Below are 17,487 nucleotides of genomic sequence, written 5' to 3' on the forward strand. Positions count from 1 at the left end.
GAGGACACAGATTTAAAGTGCTGGGGAGTAGGTACAGGAGACATCAGGCGTAATTTAAAAAAAACCCCATAGACTGGCGAGTGCGTGGAATGGGCTACTGGCAACGGTGGCGGAGGCAGATAAAATTGGGTAGAGATTTTTGGATAGGTACATGGTGCTTCGGAAAATAGACAGCTATGAGTAAGCCTTGTAATTTCTACGGTTGGGATATGTTTGGCACAACTTGGTTTTCTAGGTTTCTATGAGAGTTAATTAACAAATAATATAAAAATACATCATAAAAACTTCAATAGAGTAAATAAAGCAATTGCTTTAGAGGATGAAACAGGAATTAAAATTTGGAAATAGAGAAATGGTAGAGGATCTAAAATAATATTTTGAATAATTTTTCACAGTGGATGACACAAACATAAATCATCCCAATAATAGATAATCAAAGGCTGTAGGGCGACAGGAACTTAAAACAATCCTTATCACCAGGAAAAATGTTTGCCCTACACCCTGGGATCTTAATAGATGCAGTTGCAGACATAGTGGATGCATCGGTTGTGAGCTAAGAACATTTTTCAGTTTCTGGATAAGTCCCAGAGGATTGGGAAAACATAAATGTAAAGCCACAATTAAAAAAAGGAGGGAAACAGATAGCTTAACATATGTCGCTGGGGAAAATGCTGAAGTCTGTTAAAAAAAAGTTATGATTTTTAAATGTTCATCTGTAAAAAAATATTTATGATTTATAGTTTTATGAAAGAGAAATTGCATTCAACAAATTTGGTGAAATTCTTGACAAATTTGAATAAAGGGGAGCCAATTGGGATAGTGTTGTTAAATTTAAGAAGGCATTCGATAAGATGCCAAATAATAAGTTTACAAAACACAATAAGAGTATATGAGGTTGGAGAGCTATCAGAAAACAGAGTTTGACAGAAAGGGAACTTTTTCCATAAGTAATTAGAGTGGTATCACATTGATTAGTGTACAATCTCATGATATTGGTGCTTAGTATGGTGAAGACATACTTGCTAGAAAAATTGGCGTGTTAGCAAGCTGTGGAGAATACAGAGTCTGCATAGCCAGTGAGTCTCAAGCTTGTTTTCCACTTACATACCACCTTAACTAATCCCTTACTAACCACAGAGCACCTATAGCATTCTATGAGGGGAAGAAAAAAGTTGAGAACCACTGACATAGGTTGTGATGTTTCCCCTGGTGGAACTATCTCGGGGGAACATTCCTAGGTAAGAATAAAGGTCTTCATCATTTAAGAAAGAAAAAAATAGAAATTTCTTCTGAGGGTTGTGAACCTTTGGAATTCTCTACCCAAGAGGGCTGCGGAGGCTGTGATTAAATATATTCAAAATGAAGAATGACAAACTTTTAATCCAGAAAGGAGACATGAGGTATGGGGAGAGTGGAAAGTGGTCTTGAGGTCAAAGCTAGAGTAGCCATAACCCTACTGAATGGCAAAACAGGTCTGAGAGCAAGCTGTCCTGTTTCTGTTTCTTATGACTAGGGTGAGAGGACAGCTAACTGAGATATCTAAAATTATGAACGGCACATGAATAACAACTTATTTCCACTAGCAGAGAGGTAAATTACTAGACCTATCTTAGATAATTATTGAAAGAACTAGAGGGAAATTAAAATTATGTATCATCCAAGATTGTTGGGGTTAGTCTAAACAGAACTATTTTTCACATTAAAAATTCATCCAGATGAACACAAAATACAATGACCTGCAAGCTACAGACCAAGCTGGGAAAGGGAATTAGCTCAATTGCTCATTTTTGCTATCATAAAATTTCTGGGTGTCAACATCCCTGAGGAACTGTCCTGGAGCCTCCATATTGATGCAATCACAAAAAAAGTTTGCCAGTGGCTATACTTTGTGAGGTGTCTAAGGAGATTCGGTATGTCACAGAAGACTTTCGTAAACTTCTACAGATGTGCTGTGGAGAGCATTCTGGCAGGTATGGAGGCAACAACTCACAGGACAAGAATAAACTCCAGAGGGTTGTTAACTCAGCCTGCGACATCACAGGGTCCAAACTACACTCCTTCGAGGACATTTACATGAGGTGGTGCCTTAAAAATGCAGCCTCTACCCTCAAAGATCTCCACTACCCAGTGTGCTACCATCAGGAAAAAGGTACAGAAGCCTAAAGACAAGCACTCAGCAGCACAAGGACAGCTTCTTCCCTGCTGCCATAAGATTCCTGAATAATCAATGAACCAAAGACACTGCCTTACTTTTCATGCACAATTATTTTTATTTTTTATAGTAATGTTGTATGACGGTTATAATATGAATGTTTACACTGTGATGCTGCCACAAAAACACCTAATTTCATGACTTGTTCATATCAATAAATTCTGATTCTGATGAATAATGAATAATGAATCCTGGACAAAGAGATATACTAGATGCAAATTAAGACATCGTTGGAAATTAGCAAAATTAGCCAAGTTCTGCACTCCAATTCATTTAGTCAAAAGGTAGGAAATGCCTGATTGTCAAGTCCAGACGTTGATGACTTCCAATCTCAAAATGAAAAAAAAATCATAAGTTTTGCTTGGTTTGAAAAATTCTAGAGAAGGGTCCTTTGTCTTGTATATCCTCAAACATCATTATACTCACATGCCATTAATATTGTCACTGTCTCCACAATACCAAATAAATAAGTGAAGGGATTTGGTTTAAAATTAACTTCAAAAAGTGCAGAAAAGTTTGAAAAACTTTGATCCAACATTTCTCAAAACGCTGGCATGTCCAAAACATATGAATTAATGAAGCATTTCCATTGTTGCATTTATCACAACAAAGAAATATATTCATATAAAAACTAGTTAGTTTGACTTTGGTCATGTGAGCCTTATGGACTACTTTAAATTGTAGGAGAAAGTGGTGGGCACATAAAGAAGAGATATCAACCAACTTGAAAATTACATTCCAAGTTTCTTCAGGAATTAAAACCTGTAGGTCCTATTCCCAGGCTTTTAAAATTTTATCTGAGGGAGCCTCTCTTATTTCCAACAACATATTATAAATGTTAGATATTGAACCATTATAGAAATGCAAATTAAAAATTACATCAATTAAATTCTTATCAGTCCTCTTAGGAAATGTTGGTTATTGAAATTGCAAAAAATCTCTAATCTGTAGATCATGAAAAGAAAGAGTATTCAGTAGACTGTGTTTAACTGAAAGTTGTTCAAAAGAACGAGCCTCCCTTCGACAATCACATTTTTAAAAATTCATAGCTTCGTGTTTACAATTATTTATGCCTCAGAAATATTGAAAAATAATCTTGATTAAATTAATTTTTTTGAATTTGTTTTCTCACTACGAAACAAACAATTCAAATTTAAGTACAAAATGCAGAAATGAATCACATTTTCAATAACGAACCAAAACTTCAAACTATTTGTAAAAAATTGGTCCAATCACCCACACTTGCCTCTCTCCTACCCAATCTGATCCACAAAATTGGATTCTATCTGAATTAGCAGCCGTATGAACTCATGGACCAATCAGCTGTCACATTGTAGATTGGCAAAGTCCTTGACATGGACAAATATTCAAAACCATTAAAAATACATTGTTCATAAAATATACTTCATTTATAAGAACTTAGAAAAAAAATGATAACACTTAAACTGAATTAAACTCATTCAACGCTATTAAAATGAAATTTATCTTCAATTCATTTTTCAAAATGAAAACAACAGTTGAAACTGGCAAAGATGAAATGATGGAAACAGCAGGTAAGGCATCATCTGTAAAAGCCTCTGAAACCTCTGCCAGTGAAAATAGAAGTGGAGATGCTAAAAATCTGAAAGAAAAAGAATGCTGAAAACACAAAACAGATCAAGCAGGATCTGTGGAAAGAGAAACAATATTTTAGGTTCTCGATCTACGATGTGTTTCCAGCATTTTTCCTTTTTATTTCAGATGTCCAGCACCTACAGATTTTTTTTTAAACTGGCTGAGGTTCAGACAGATTTGCCATCATAATTGTTTAGACTGTAGAAAACTGCTGCTCCACCACTGGATATTAAGGAATCCAACGTCAGAATACAGGACTAACTGCAATGAGAAATTCTCAGCAAATTTGGAATTTATGCCTGGATGCACATGCAACCTGAATGTTTTGATAGTTATTTAGGAAATCTTTGGTATTACTCAGACAAATAATGAGCATTATTTATCATAATATTGTTTCATCCAATAAAAATGGTAAACTAACGATAGAAATGGATACAGTATTCACTCTGTTTGTTGGTTCTTAAAAGTGATGACAATCTTTTAATATCCCACAGCATTAATTCACCATTTTACAACAAATCTGAAGAACATAAGCAAATGACAATTTTAAAAGTTAGAATATATCTGAATGTAAATATCAACAGAAAATCATCAAAATTGCCAACATTGAATTAAATATGCTGCGAATGATATAAGCCCAGGTTTTTATATGCACGGTATCAATATCCTGTACCAGTTTATACAAAGCACTGTAATACATCACTTAATGACATGGAAAGGAAAGGCAATGATTGTGTTACAGGTTCAATTTGATGGCTTTTAACAGACTCAAATTTTCCTGCAGCTATTCCTGAGAGTCTGATCATTTATGGTTAAACCTACTGAGGGGAACTTAAAAAATGCTTCAGAATATTTATTGGCCATTTGCTTGACTGTACAATTCTTATTAAAAAAAGAAAACTGGCAGATGTTTGATTACAAAGCTATGTTTTAACAGTGTCCATTGAAAACTGCAGTTGATTGTGAAGCAGTTACCATCACAAAATAAATCATGGATTTCTTACCTGATACATTCCAACTCCAATGTGTTTTGGCTCAATTTTTACCAACTCAGCCAATGGATCCTGAACACGTCTTGCTATGGACACTGAAGCGACAAAACAAACAGGAAAAACAAGGTTGTTGAAACGTGCAATTTAAACCACAATTCACAAGATTTTCCCCCCACAAAGTCTCGCACAGATAGCACATCAAAATTAATTTTCATTCACACGATAATCTCTTTAGCTTAAGAAACGAGGAACAAAACCATGTTCCAGTTTCAATAATTAGCTTATTAAACTCACATCATTAATGTATATTTTTTAAATTAATTTTTATATTCACAATTTTGACATTCTTGTTCAGTGGTACCCCAACAAATGATCTCAAAAACAGATCAGGCTCCTGGTAGGAACTAGCAAGACGTGGAATTTAATGGATGAATACAAGAGTGTGAGAGAAAAGTTATGGACTCAAAGAATTATAGAAACTAATGTCACAGATCATTTCATTTGGACTCACTCAGCTCATGCTGGCTAAAAAGGGATTTTTAGGTTCATCCCACTTGCAAAGGTATAGAAAGTGAGTGACATTTTCTAAACTTTTATTTTTCTTTATTATTGGAGACTCAATATGTTACAATGGAGTAGATTAGTTGAAAACTTTGATTTCTGGATGTTTAACACAAGGCCTGTTCTCTTATCTTATTCCATAAACAAGTCAACCACGATCTGTAAAGCCTGAATCTTCAAATACGCAAGCATTACAACTCGATCACTGAATTCAAGAGTGGAGGTTCTGGAGCCTATTTCCCATTCTTCAAATTAGTTCCATTTCAGCAGTAATGAGGTTCAGTATTATAATGAGAAAGGTTGAGCAGAATGTTGGCATGATAAAAGTCTTGCCTGACTTAAGTCTGCAATTGGTGAACATGTTGCTAGAATCATGGTTTAGAAATGAGATGCAGCAGACATAGAATGGAGAAAGAAACCAATGGCACAACACCATGAGACTTATTAGCAAAAATAAGCTATTCAGCTGATTGAATCTGCCCTACCATTCAATCATGAGCTGATATTTTCCCCATTCAGCCCCACTGCCTGGCTTTCTCCCTGTGTGCTTTGATGTCCTCCCTGGCTAATCAAGAACCTTTCAATCTTTGCCTTAAATACACCCAATGACTTATCCTCCACAAGAACCTATGGCAACAAATTCCAGAGAGTTACCATCCTCTGGCTCAAGAAACTCCTCCGTTCTAAGTGGAGGCCCTTCAATTCTGAAGTTGTGCACTCTTGTCCAGGACTCTCCAACCACAGGAAATAACCTTTCTACATCTACTCTGTCCATGTCTTTCAACATTTGGAATGTTTCAATGAGATCCCCACTCATTCTCCTAAATTTCAACCAGTGAAGGCCAAGAACCATTGAACATTACTCAGATGATAACCCTTTCATTCCCAGAATTATCCTTGTGAATCTCCCCTGAATCGTCTCCAACACCAGCATATCCTTTCCGAAATGAGAGCACAAATCTGCTCATTATACTCCATGAGGTCTCACCAGTGCCTTATAAAACCTTAGCATCACATCCCCTCTTTTATGTTCTATTCCTCATGAGTGGGAATTTTCAATGTTTGCCTCATTTAGAAAATAGTCTGCCTGTTTATTTCTGGCATCAAAATTACTGAATGTACACTTACCAACATTGTATTTAATTTGCCATTTATCTTCACATTCTCCTAATCTGTCCAACAGCCTTCCTGTTTCCTGTACACTACCTGTTCCCCTATATACCTTCGTAACATCGGTAAACTTGACCACATGACCATTCATTCCATAACCTAAATCATTGATACACAACTGTTACGAGCTCAAAGGACCCCAAATCCCAGCAGCAATAGACATTCACCACAACAAATGGTTACTTAAACAAAAGTTATTTTTAATTATCTTTAAACATGAAAACAGAATCAAACTTTAACTTATCTCTATTAACTTAACTAACCTAACCCCCTTCTAATTCTAAGCACACATGTATGTAATGTGTGTGTAAATGTAAGAAAAGTTATTTGGTTCACATTTCAATCTCACTTCTCATTCTTCCAAGTTCACTGGTTGCAGGCAATTCTTATACTGTGCACAGAATTTAGCATTTATAAGGTTCACCAGGCTTTGGTGCTCGAAAGGTAAATGGTTACCGCTCAGGAAGGTTCTTGTAGGTTTGCAGAGAGAGATGTGTGGTTCCAGGAGATCCACAACTGATGTACTTCCATTAGTCACCTCAATGTCTTGCTGATGAACCTTTCCCCATAAGAGTTCTCCAGATGATAAACTCTTTCTTTCAGGCTATCACAGAGTTCCTTTCTGTTCCGCTTATTCCAAGAGAAATATCAGACAGATAGCACTTCCAGCCATCTACCACTCTGGAGCTTCTGTTTCAGTTCCAACAAAGCTTCTCCTGGCTTGTTACAACTTTCTGTGTCATACACAGTCCAAGACTCCCTTCTGTCCCTTTCTCTCTCCCTCTGACACTCAAACTGCCAAGCAGCATGTCCTTCTCTCTCTCACTTGCCAAATCCCTGAACTTCTTGAGCAAACAATAGGAGTTTGTTTTTTGGCTAATCTGTTGCTTTAGGTAAACAATAACCTCTCAATGACCTTTCTGTGAAGAAGTATTAGGACAGCCTGTCTCTTGCTGTGGCTTTAAAGACAATAGTCCATTCATTCACTTCAATTAACAGCCACTTGTGAAATCTCCATAGCATTCTCCATAGTTTTGGTAAAGTCACTGAATATGAATTCTCCAGTATTTCAAATAAGATCTGTTTTAAAGTGTGTGTATGTGTGTAAATTTTACCAATTTATCTCCCAAAAATATTCCTAAATATTCTGTCACACAACATAAAAAGAAGTGGTGCTAACACCAACCCCTCTGGAACACCACTAGCAACTGGCAGCCAGTCAGTATATGAACCCTATATTCTGTCTCCCTGCTTCCTGCCAATCAGCCAATGCTCTCGCCAAGCTGGTATGTTTCCTGTTATACCATGAATTCTTATCTTGTTAAGTAGCCTTATGTGTCTCTCTTTGGCTTGGCTTCGCGGACGAAGATTTATGGAGGGGGTAAAAGTCCACGTCAGCTGCAGGCTCGTTTGTGGCTGACAAGTCCGATGCGGGACAGGCAGACACGGTTGCAGCGGCTGCAGGGGAAAATTGTATGTGTGGCACCTTGTTAAAGGCCTTCTGAAAATCCAAATATACAACATCGACACCATTTCCTTTATCTAGCCTGGTTGTCACTTCTTCAAAGAATTCCAAAAGGTTTGCTGAGCAAGATCTTTTTTCTTTTCCTTTACAAGTAGAAGAGATTAGTCCAATTAGAAAAACCAACAATTAATATGTTGTAATATTAGAATGTGAGGTGAAATTTTCCTCAGGGAATTTCCATTTTATTCAACCATTGTGTACAAGATAATGTATAAATCACTTATGATTCATATTCTGTATTGCATTTTATAAAAGTTATGTAATTAATATGTAGGCAACATATAACATGTAATATTACTCTCTATTAAATCAATTTAAAAACATTTTTTCAAAACCACGTTGGCTTTAGTTTATTTTATCATGTACCTCCAAGTACTCTGTAATCTCATCCTTGACAATTGACACCAACATCTTCTAAACCACTGATGTCAGGCTAACCGGTCTATAACTTTCTTTCTGCTGCTTCCCTCCTTTCTTGAATAGTGGGGTGACATTGGCGATTTTCCAATCCTCCGTGACCATGCCAGAATCTATGAATTGCTGAGCGATCATTATCAATGTTTCCACAATTTCAACAGCTACTTCTTTCAGAAACGGAAGGTGGAATCTATCTGGGCTGGGAGCATGAATTACACTTAGACTATTCAGCTCTCTGAGTACCTTGAAATAGTAACTGCACTCACTTCTCTTCCCTGATACCCATGGACATTGAGCACACTGCTAACATCTTCCACATTGAAGACTGGTGAAAAATACTCATTCATCTCTTCTGCCATCTCCTTGTCTCCCATTATTATTTCTCCAGCATCATTTTAATGGTTCTATATCTACTCTCAACTCTCTTACTCTTTATAAACTTGAAGAAACTTCTTGCATCCTTCAATCTTCATCTTTTCCCACTTTATGAGTTTTTTAGCTATATTTAAAAAAAAATCACAAGTTAAAGGAACAGAAGCCATTCAGCCCATTGAGTCACCATAAGCTAAAGCATTTCCCCATCTAGTTCCAATTTCCAGCCTTTTCCCCAAATACCTTGATACCCTGACTAATTAGATAGTTACCAATCTCCTTAAATTCCCCCATGATCGTGTTGTAATTTCTACATGGTCAAACCAAATATATAAATAACCTTGTATAAAATCTTGAATGAGCACTTGAATTGCATGTGTATTGTTTATTACAAATTTAAAATTGTGGAACACATGGGCAAATAAAGGAAAAAAGTGTCTGTCTCAAAGATTATGGAGGACACTATATTTTTCTTACATTTCTTCAACCAACATTGTTATGTCCCTGTTATTATTTTACTTCTGTCAATTATACACGATAACCCTGCAAATAGGAATGTTTAGCTGCCACTTCCACCCATATTTAAGCTATGTCCACGATGCAAGTGAACCCCAAGTTAAGGGAGGGGATGGTTGCATTCCTAGAAAACAACCTGTGCTGTCAAGAGAAATAAATTGAAAAAGGGTTTAATTAATTATTTTTCCACAAAAAAAATTCTGAGTGAATTTTATTCAATAGATCAATTTTTGGGTTGTAATTCATCAATTTTGAAAGAGTGAATGCCTGATACTGGAATGTATATATGAAATAATGGAATGTCTGATAATGGTTTGCCATGGGGGGCATGGTTAGCATGTGGCAACGACCCCAGGTTCGAATCTGCTGCGGTCTTTTAAGGAGTTTTGTATGTTCTCCCCATGACCTACATGGATATTCCCTGCTCCAGTTTTCTCCCACCCTCCAAAATGTACAGGATTGTACATTACTTTGGATGTACTTGGGCAGCACAAATTTGAATGGCTGAAATCAGCTTCTAACGTGCTGTGATTTTTTTTTAAAAGTCCCAGCTTGTCCAGCACAGGTCCTAAGGCCCCTCAAATCCAAAGTCCTCACTCCTGTGCTATCTCTATAATCATGCAATCTTTAATCTTATCCTCCCACACTGCCAGATTGTAATCTGGAAAATTAAAGATTTAAGAGGGACCTGAGGACAACATTTTCCCCCACACAGAGTGGTGGCTACAGAGAATGCTTCTAAGGGAAGATGTCAAAGAATATTTATAATTTTTAGAAGATATTTGGACAGGTATTGGGTTTGGAAAGGTTTGAAAGGACATGGGCCAAGGGTAGGCAAGTGGAAAGAACTGGGTTAAAGGCCCTTTTTATGTACTGAAAAGCTCTGCAACTGCACATTTCCTTTCAGACCCTGTTCTTTAATTTCTTTGTGGCTTTCTGTAAACTGTCTGCAGTACTTCATTCTCCTTTTTATCTGCCAGTGGCACCAATTTGGATATTTATGCTCTCTGACTTCTATATCTTTGATATAGCACTTGGGAGCCAACATTTGTGGTCACAGAAATACACTGCAGGTTTCCAGTCCTTTCTGCATCCAATTCATTCAGCTAATTTATCACAGTGTCATCAAAGGTTTCTCTCCTTTGAGGAATAATTCCCCTGAATTGAAAGATGACTACTGGTGAGATAACATGATGCACTCCTCCATCTGCTCTGCTTTATGATTATTTGTTTACGTTCTGCCTCCAGACTGACCACTTCCAAAAATATTATATCCATGTAACATTCAGTCTTATAAATGCCTGGTTCTGCCAGGTGTTACTCAAGGTCCGAAATTCAGATTTTGAGTTCTTCACAGTTGATGACAGTTGTGGTAATGTAGGAACCAAAAGTCATCTTGAGTTTCCATAGAGTGCAAGATGTTGATTCTATTGGGCTGAGAACAATTTTATTACTTTATCAATTTAACCCTCTTTCTATCTTTTTATTAAAATAAAAAGCAACACTTCATTCTGCTTCTCAAAATGGTCATTCTTTACACTTGGCAGACTCTATGCCATAAGATCAGAATGGTCAAGGGTGGGGAAATTTGAAGATGATTGTGCAATGTTTAATTCCTTTTGTAACTTACCAAATGGAACAATCCATATCTGCAAGCAGCAAATTACATATAATTAATATGAGCTGTCACTTATTCTTTGGCTTGGCTTCGCGGACGAAGATTTATGGAGGGGGTAAAAAGTCCACGTCAGCTGCAGGCTCGTTTGTGGCTGACAAGTCCGATGTGGGACAGGCAGACACGATTGCAGCGGTTGCAAGGGAAAATTGGTTGGTTGGGGTTGGGTGTTGGGTTTTTCCTCCTTTGCCTTTTGTCAGTGAGGTGGGCTCTGCGGTCTTCTTCAAAGGAGGTTGCTGCCCGCCAAACTGTGAGGCGCCAAGATGCACGGTTTGAGGCGTTATCAGCCCACTGGCGGTGGTCAATGTGGCAGGCACCAAGAGATTTCTTTAGGCAGTCCTTGTACCTTTTCTTTGGTGCACCTCTGTCACGGTGGCCAGTGGAGAGCTCGCCATATAACACGATCTTGGGAAGGCGATGGTCCTCCATTCTGGAGACGTGACCCATCCAGCGCAGCTGGATCTTCAGCAGCGTGGACTCGATGCTGTCGACCTCTGCCATCTCGAGTACTTCGACGTTAGGGGTGTAAGCGCTCCAATGGATGTTGAGGATGGAGTGGAGACAACGCTGGTGGAAGCGTTCTAGGAGCCGTAGGTGGTGCCGGTAGAGGACCCATGATTCGGAGCCGAACAGGAGTGTGGGTATGACAACGGCTCTGTATACGCTTATCTTTGTGAGGTTTTTCAGTTGGTTGTTTTTCCAGACTCTTTTGTGTAGTCTTCCAAAGGCGCTATTTGCCTTGGCGAGTCTGTTGTCTATCTCATTGTCGATCCTTGCATCTGATGAAATGGTGCAGCCGAGATAGGTAAACTGGTTGATCGTTTTGAGTTTTGTGTGCCCGATGGAGATGTGGGGGGGCTGGTAGTCATGGTGGGGAGCTGGCTGATGGAGGACCTCAGTTTTCTTCAGGCTGACTTCCAGGCCAAACATTTTGGCAGTTATTAGACAGCTAATAATAGGCAGGTTACATTTGTGCCACGAAAGTACCAAGTAACGATAATCTATAAGGGAGAGTCGAACTTGATTTTTATCTCTGTATTACCATCAATAACACCCCCTTCATACACATCTTGGTGGTGGTTGGGGGGAGGCAGGGTGGGCAGGGGTCAGAAACAACTGAAGAAGCCACATAAATGCTGAGATCAACATAATCCAAAACAGAGAAGCCACTTGACCAACAGCAACTGTAAATATTCATCCACTACCTTTGACCTGCAGCATGAACCATCTCTAAAATGTTCTGCAGTTACTTGCCCAAACTATTCTGACAAAACCTCCCAAGCCCACAGAGTAGAATGAAGGAGGCAGAAACAAGGAAACATCACAGCCTTTCGGTGCCCCTCCAAACTGCACACCACCCTTTTTTGGAATAGTATCAGTTGTCCTTCATGCCCTCATAACCCAAAGGCTCCACAGAAGGACCTTTATTGGAAAGGCTGTCACAGTTCAAAATGATGGCTCACTATCGCCTTCTAAAGCCCAAAATGCTGCGATCCTTGAAAATGAATAAATAAATACTATTTGTGGAATGAGCACTCAATGTAATACAATACTTATATTTTAAAAAGTTCTGAGAATGTCATTGATAAGAATGCCTATGAATTCTCTCGAAATAGACTCCCAGAAGACATTTGATGAGGGTCAGCAGAAAAAGAATGAACATGAGAGTGCATGGGATTACACAAAATGCTCTTGGCATAGATCAGCAAATCACTGGAAAGATGAGAAAGGTTCAACATCAAAAAGATTTGTTTTTGAGTGATGGGATTAGACACTTGATGCTCTGCAGGAATGCATACTAAGACATTAACGTTCATAAATATTCATCAACTGAATGAATGAATGGGTAGTGTGTATTCAAGTTTGCAGAAGACAGTGCTTCAGGGGACATCATTTGGTAGGGATTTTACAACAGGACTGTGCATAAATGTTGTACAAAGGAATATGGTTATAGTTATTGGAAATTAATCATCCCAACCCCAGACCCATCACTGTGGACATTAGTCAGAAGTTTCCAAGGCAGAACTTTCATCCGTTGTATTATTAATGATCTTCTATTAAAAAGTCGGAAGTGGATAAATATGCCATTTGGCTCCCCATGAGCCAAATTGGCCATAATAATTATGAAAATCTAGGCTATAAGCATCTAAACATTTGGCATATTTTGAGCAGGACATGTGCATGCATTTATGCTATTTATACACACATAAAGAGGGGTCTTTTGCAGGCCATTCTATAACCTCTAATGACCACGACTGCCTTTCAAACTCAGCAACATTTTCCTGTAAAAATCCCCACAATGTCCACTAGTCTATATTAATCTCTAGATTGAATGAACTAATTGAAACTGTAATCTTGGTTCCTCAGCCAGGGAAAGCATCTTTCTACATCCCACTGTGCAGTCTTTTATGGACTTTGGATTTTCAATAAGAGCACCTCTTAATTATTCTGAAACCCTACTCAATCTTAAGCACCAGGTTATATTTCTAACCTTCTAATTTAATGGATTTTTTAATGCATCTACCATATCAGGCACTTAATGTCTTAAATATATTCATTAGGCCATTCTAGAGGGAAGATTCTCTGCCTGCTTAAGCCTTCCATGATGAATATTTCCTCTCAGTTGCAGCTTTACTATTGTCAATCATGGTTGGATCTTCACTGATATCGTTAAAACTATTATAATGTGCCCAATACTCCAAGTGTGGTCAAGTCAAAGTTCAATAAAAAATAAATTCTCTGCCTTTAAATTAATCCAAGAATTAATCCTCATGCAGTTTTCAATTTGCATGGCTAATTCAACAACTGCTGAAGGGCTTTATTGTCCAGATTTGAAAAAAAAGATGAAAGCAAAGGGCCAGGACTTTGAATGATTTAATTGGTCCTGTAAGCAGTGCAGAATGGAAGCCTCCCTTAAAACTAATGAAAAACACCTGTGATAGGAAACAAACTTGTGCTTTCAACTTTGCCAGATATTAAAAGTCTCATTTGTTTTCCAATCTCAATGCTCCTGACATTCAGAAGCATTTTCACACTACTAAAAATGGATATTAATTTTTAAATGTCACATTCCATTAAGTCCTCCTTACCTATCATATACATCCTTTTTTAAAATCAAGTTTAATCATGATTTCAAGTTCTTCACAGATTTTTACGATTATTGCAACTCTTGAGAACAAGTTATTATCACAAACTGTGAACAGAAGTTTGATCACCACTTCCAATAGACGACCATTAACCTATGTTTTGCCTCTCTAAGTGGTTGCCCTGAACCCCTGTTCCTTGGCCAGCTTCCTATTTACCACCTTCACATTCTATCAGGAAACAGGAAGAAGAACAGGTATTTTCAATGGCTGGTGGGCAGCAATTAGTTGATGCCACAGGGATCAGTGCTTAATAGCCCCAGCTATTTACAATATACAGTAATATTAATGATCAGAATGAGGGATCTAGATGAAACATTTCCAAGCCTGCAAACACAAAAAAGTTGGATGAGGGGTGGAGGAGGGAGAATGCAAGTTGTAAGGAAGATGCAAGGAGGCTCCACTGTGAATTAGACAAGTTTCAATGAGTGGGTACATGCACAGCAGGTGAAAATGTGGATAAATGGTAGGTTGTTAACTTGGGATTTAAAAACAGGGCAAGTTAGCTGAAGGGAAATAGATCAAGCAAAGGGGCAATGTTCTTGTACACCAATCACAGAAATCAATAAATCAGTTATAGCAAGCAGCCAAGAAGGCAAATGGTATGTTGGCCTTTCTTGCAAGGGGATTTGAATACAGGAGCAAAAAGATGTTTGTTTCAGCTGTGGATAGCCTTGGTAAAACTACATCTAGGCAATTTGATTATTTGTCCAGATAGAGGGAGAATGTTCCCAATGGCTGAAAAGTGCAGAATTGTTGGGGGAATGGGGGTGTTGGCGGGGCATCTCAGTCTTCTGATACAGGCTCAGCCACTTATTAGGAAAAGTGTCTTCGCCCAGATGCTGGTGAATCTGTAGAGCCCTCTTCCAAGGAAGTCAGTAGAGGTCAAGTCATGACATTTATTCACGATGGTTTGTTACATTTCTTGGTGCAAAATGATCAGAGTGATAGGGAAGTAATTGATCACATTGGACGATGAAGTAGACCTGAAAGGTCAAATGGCCAACTTCTGCTCCTATTTTCTGTTTGTAGCTGAGAGTCTATTACAATGATCAAAAATGATTTGACCATCCAAATTTCTTGACTAACCTGCTGACAATTACATCATTAATGAAATCAAAATGCTTCACAGAACACAAACTTAACTTTTGAAATCTGTCTTGATGTCATTTTTTTTAGCTTCTAGATTCTTTTTCTATTAGATTTCCCATCTTTGACATTATTGTGGTTGAGGCAGTATTTGTGAAAAGAGAGCTACTGTTTCAGATCAAAAACATCTGTGAATTAAAATTTCAGGTTGAAGATTAGAATAGTTGCAACATGCTCAGTAGAGAAACAGAAAACTGGAATTGAAAGGTGAAGAGTAAAATGGTAAGGGACAGAAGGATGCAAGTTCTGTCATGTAGCTGAAAGATGTGTCAACAAGAATGAGGATTTTGAAATCAATCAATAAAAGAATGTCAAACCCATGCAGCTTTGAAAACCCAGAAATGTGTGGACAAGGGTCAGGAGTAATATATAGTTAAGTCGAACCAGTGCGAGTTTCTAAATATTCAGTAGGGAAAAAAACAATCCAATGATGCTAACTGTTCCGGAAGGGCAGAATTAACTGAAGGCAGAATTTGTAGATTAGTTTTATGGATTGACTTAGCTTGATAGCAGTAAAAACGAATAGTATTAGAGGTAAAAAATCAACATTTCTGGCAACAAATATAGGGGATGCTTTTAATTTTAACAGCATTGATCCAAGGAAAGTACTTGGTGATTCCAACTGAGATACAATTCCACTCAAAAGGAATAGTGGAATCAAGAGCTCCTGGATGAATGTGTATTTGGACATCATTTACATGGATAGACAAGTTTTTGCCATGATCATAAAGAACACCAATGATGGTGAACATTTGGATAAAACAACTAAAGGCGTGACGAGAGGGTGTTTGCAAAGTCACATGAGCAGAATAGTAGAAAATATTTATGGCAACAATATTTCTGGATGTTGGCTGGCTATTTTAGAACATGTCAGAATGAAATCTTTGCTACGATTGAAGTTACATTAATAATAAGCAGTATATTATTTTGACTAGCAAAGATTCCTCCAAGTAATTTTAATGTCCTGATCCAAACCTATAATTTAAATAAAATTCCTAAACTGTCCGACAGTACTGAAGATCCCCTGAATCCTCTTGACCAGATTTCTACTTTTTACTAATTTTTCTGTTTTTACTTCCCTTTTATAGATTATTTTACGGTTAAATAGATCTATGATATGCGCTCATGATTCATTAACAAAATTAAGTTTAGGACATAGAAACAAATTATTAAAATTGGTTGCCACATGGCAGCCAGCCATAATCTCAAATTGACACAAAAAGGATATGCCAAAACACTTTCATTCACACAAAAGTAATTTTTTCACAAGGCAAAGACAAGTTCTGATATACAACAAACTGAATCATTTTTTAAATAGTACATTTTAATTGAATGTTTAGACATTAGACATTTGGGATCATTCTGCTGAAAACCATGTTTGCAAATATTCATTGCAAAGAACCATCCAATAAACCAAGAGACTAAGTATGATGGATGGTAGACCATATCAAACTAATGCCTTAATGTTAATTAATATTCAGATTGGAGGAAAAGTTAGACAGATAACTCATCTGCCAAAATAGTGAGAAAAACCTAAAAGGCAGCAACTGGAATAAAAACTTACAGTAGTTATCTTTCCCAGTCAATGGCCTACTGTTCGAACAAATCCAGGAAATCCTAGACTGTGAGGACTATTAGATATTATCTACTTAATGTATTTAACCCCAACCACAATTAATTACATAGCTATTTAAAAATGACCAAAACAGAAGAAATATTACTAAATTATTACGTACTATATTTGACAAATTATGAAGTCAGATTGTTTGGCTTCGGATGTGGTCATCCTCTGTTTGGCAGCATCAATGTGCAGAGGGGTACAAGCCCTTAGATCCCTGAAAGTGGCAGGCAAGTAGATAGAGTGGCAAAAAAGATGTGTGGGGTGCTTGTCTTGAATGGGTGGGGTATTGAGTACAAGAGTAAGGCCACGCTTATTGCATGCATTGCTGGATGGCCTCATTTTAGAAAGGATATGGAGGCTTTGGGAAGGGTGCAGATAAGGTTTACCAGGATGCTTCCCATGGTAGGGTACTCTAGGATAATAGGAAAAAGGGTGTCAATTTAAAACAAGAGATGTGGAAAAAATTTCTTTAGTCAGAGGGACGTGAGTCTGTGGAACTTGTGACAGAGGAAGCGAGGTC

The 17,487-nt window shown here is 37.7% G+C and overlaps 1 protein-coding gene across 4 annotated transcripts in view; it reads right to left on the reverse strand.

The window, feature by feature from the left end:
• Positions 1-17,487, reverse strand: part of srbd1 (S1 RNA binding domain 1) — a 360,487-nt gene that overhangs the window by 128,205 nt on the left and 214,795 nt on the right. For all 4 annotated transcript variants that reach the window (XM_069931091.1, XM_069931094.1, XM_069931092.1 and 1 more), the window contains one exon: positions 4,831-4,913. In XM_069931091.1, coding sequence (XP_069787192.1) covers positions 4,831-4,913 — 83 coding nt within the window. The remainder of the gene's footprint in view (positions 1-4,830; positions 4,914-17,487) is intronic.

The sequence above is a fragment of the Narcine bancroftii genome, chromosome 4 (genome assembly GCF_036971445.1).
Source record: "Narcine bancroftii isolate sNarBan1 chromosome 4, sNarBan1.hap1, whole genome shotgun sequence".
Taxonomy (NCBI): Eukaryota; Metazoa; Chordata; class Chondrichthyes; order Torpediniformes; family Narcinidae; genus Narcine; species Narcine bancroftii.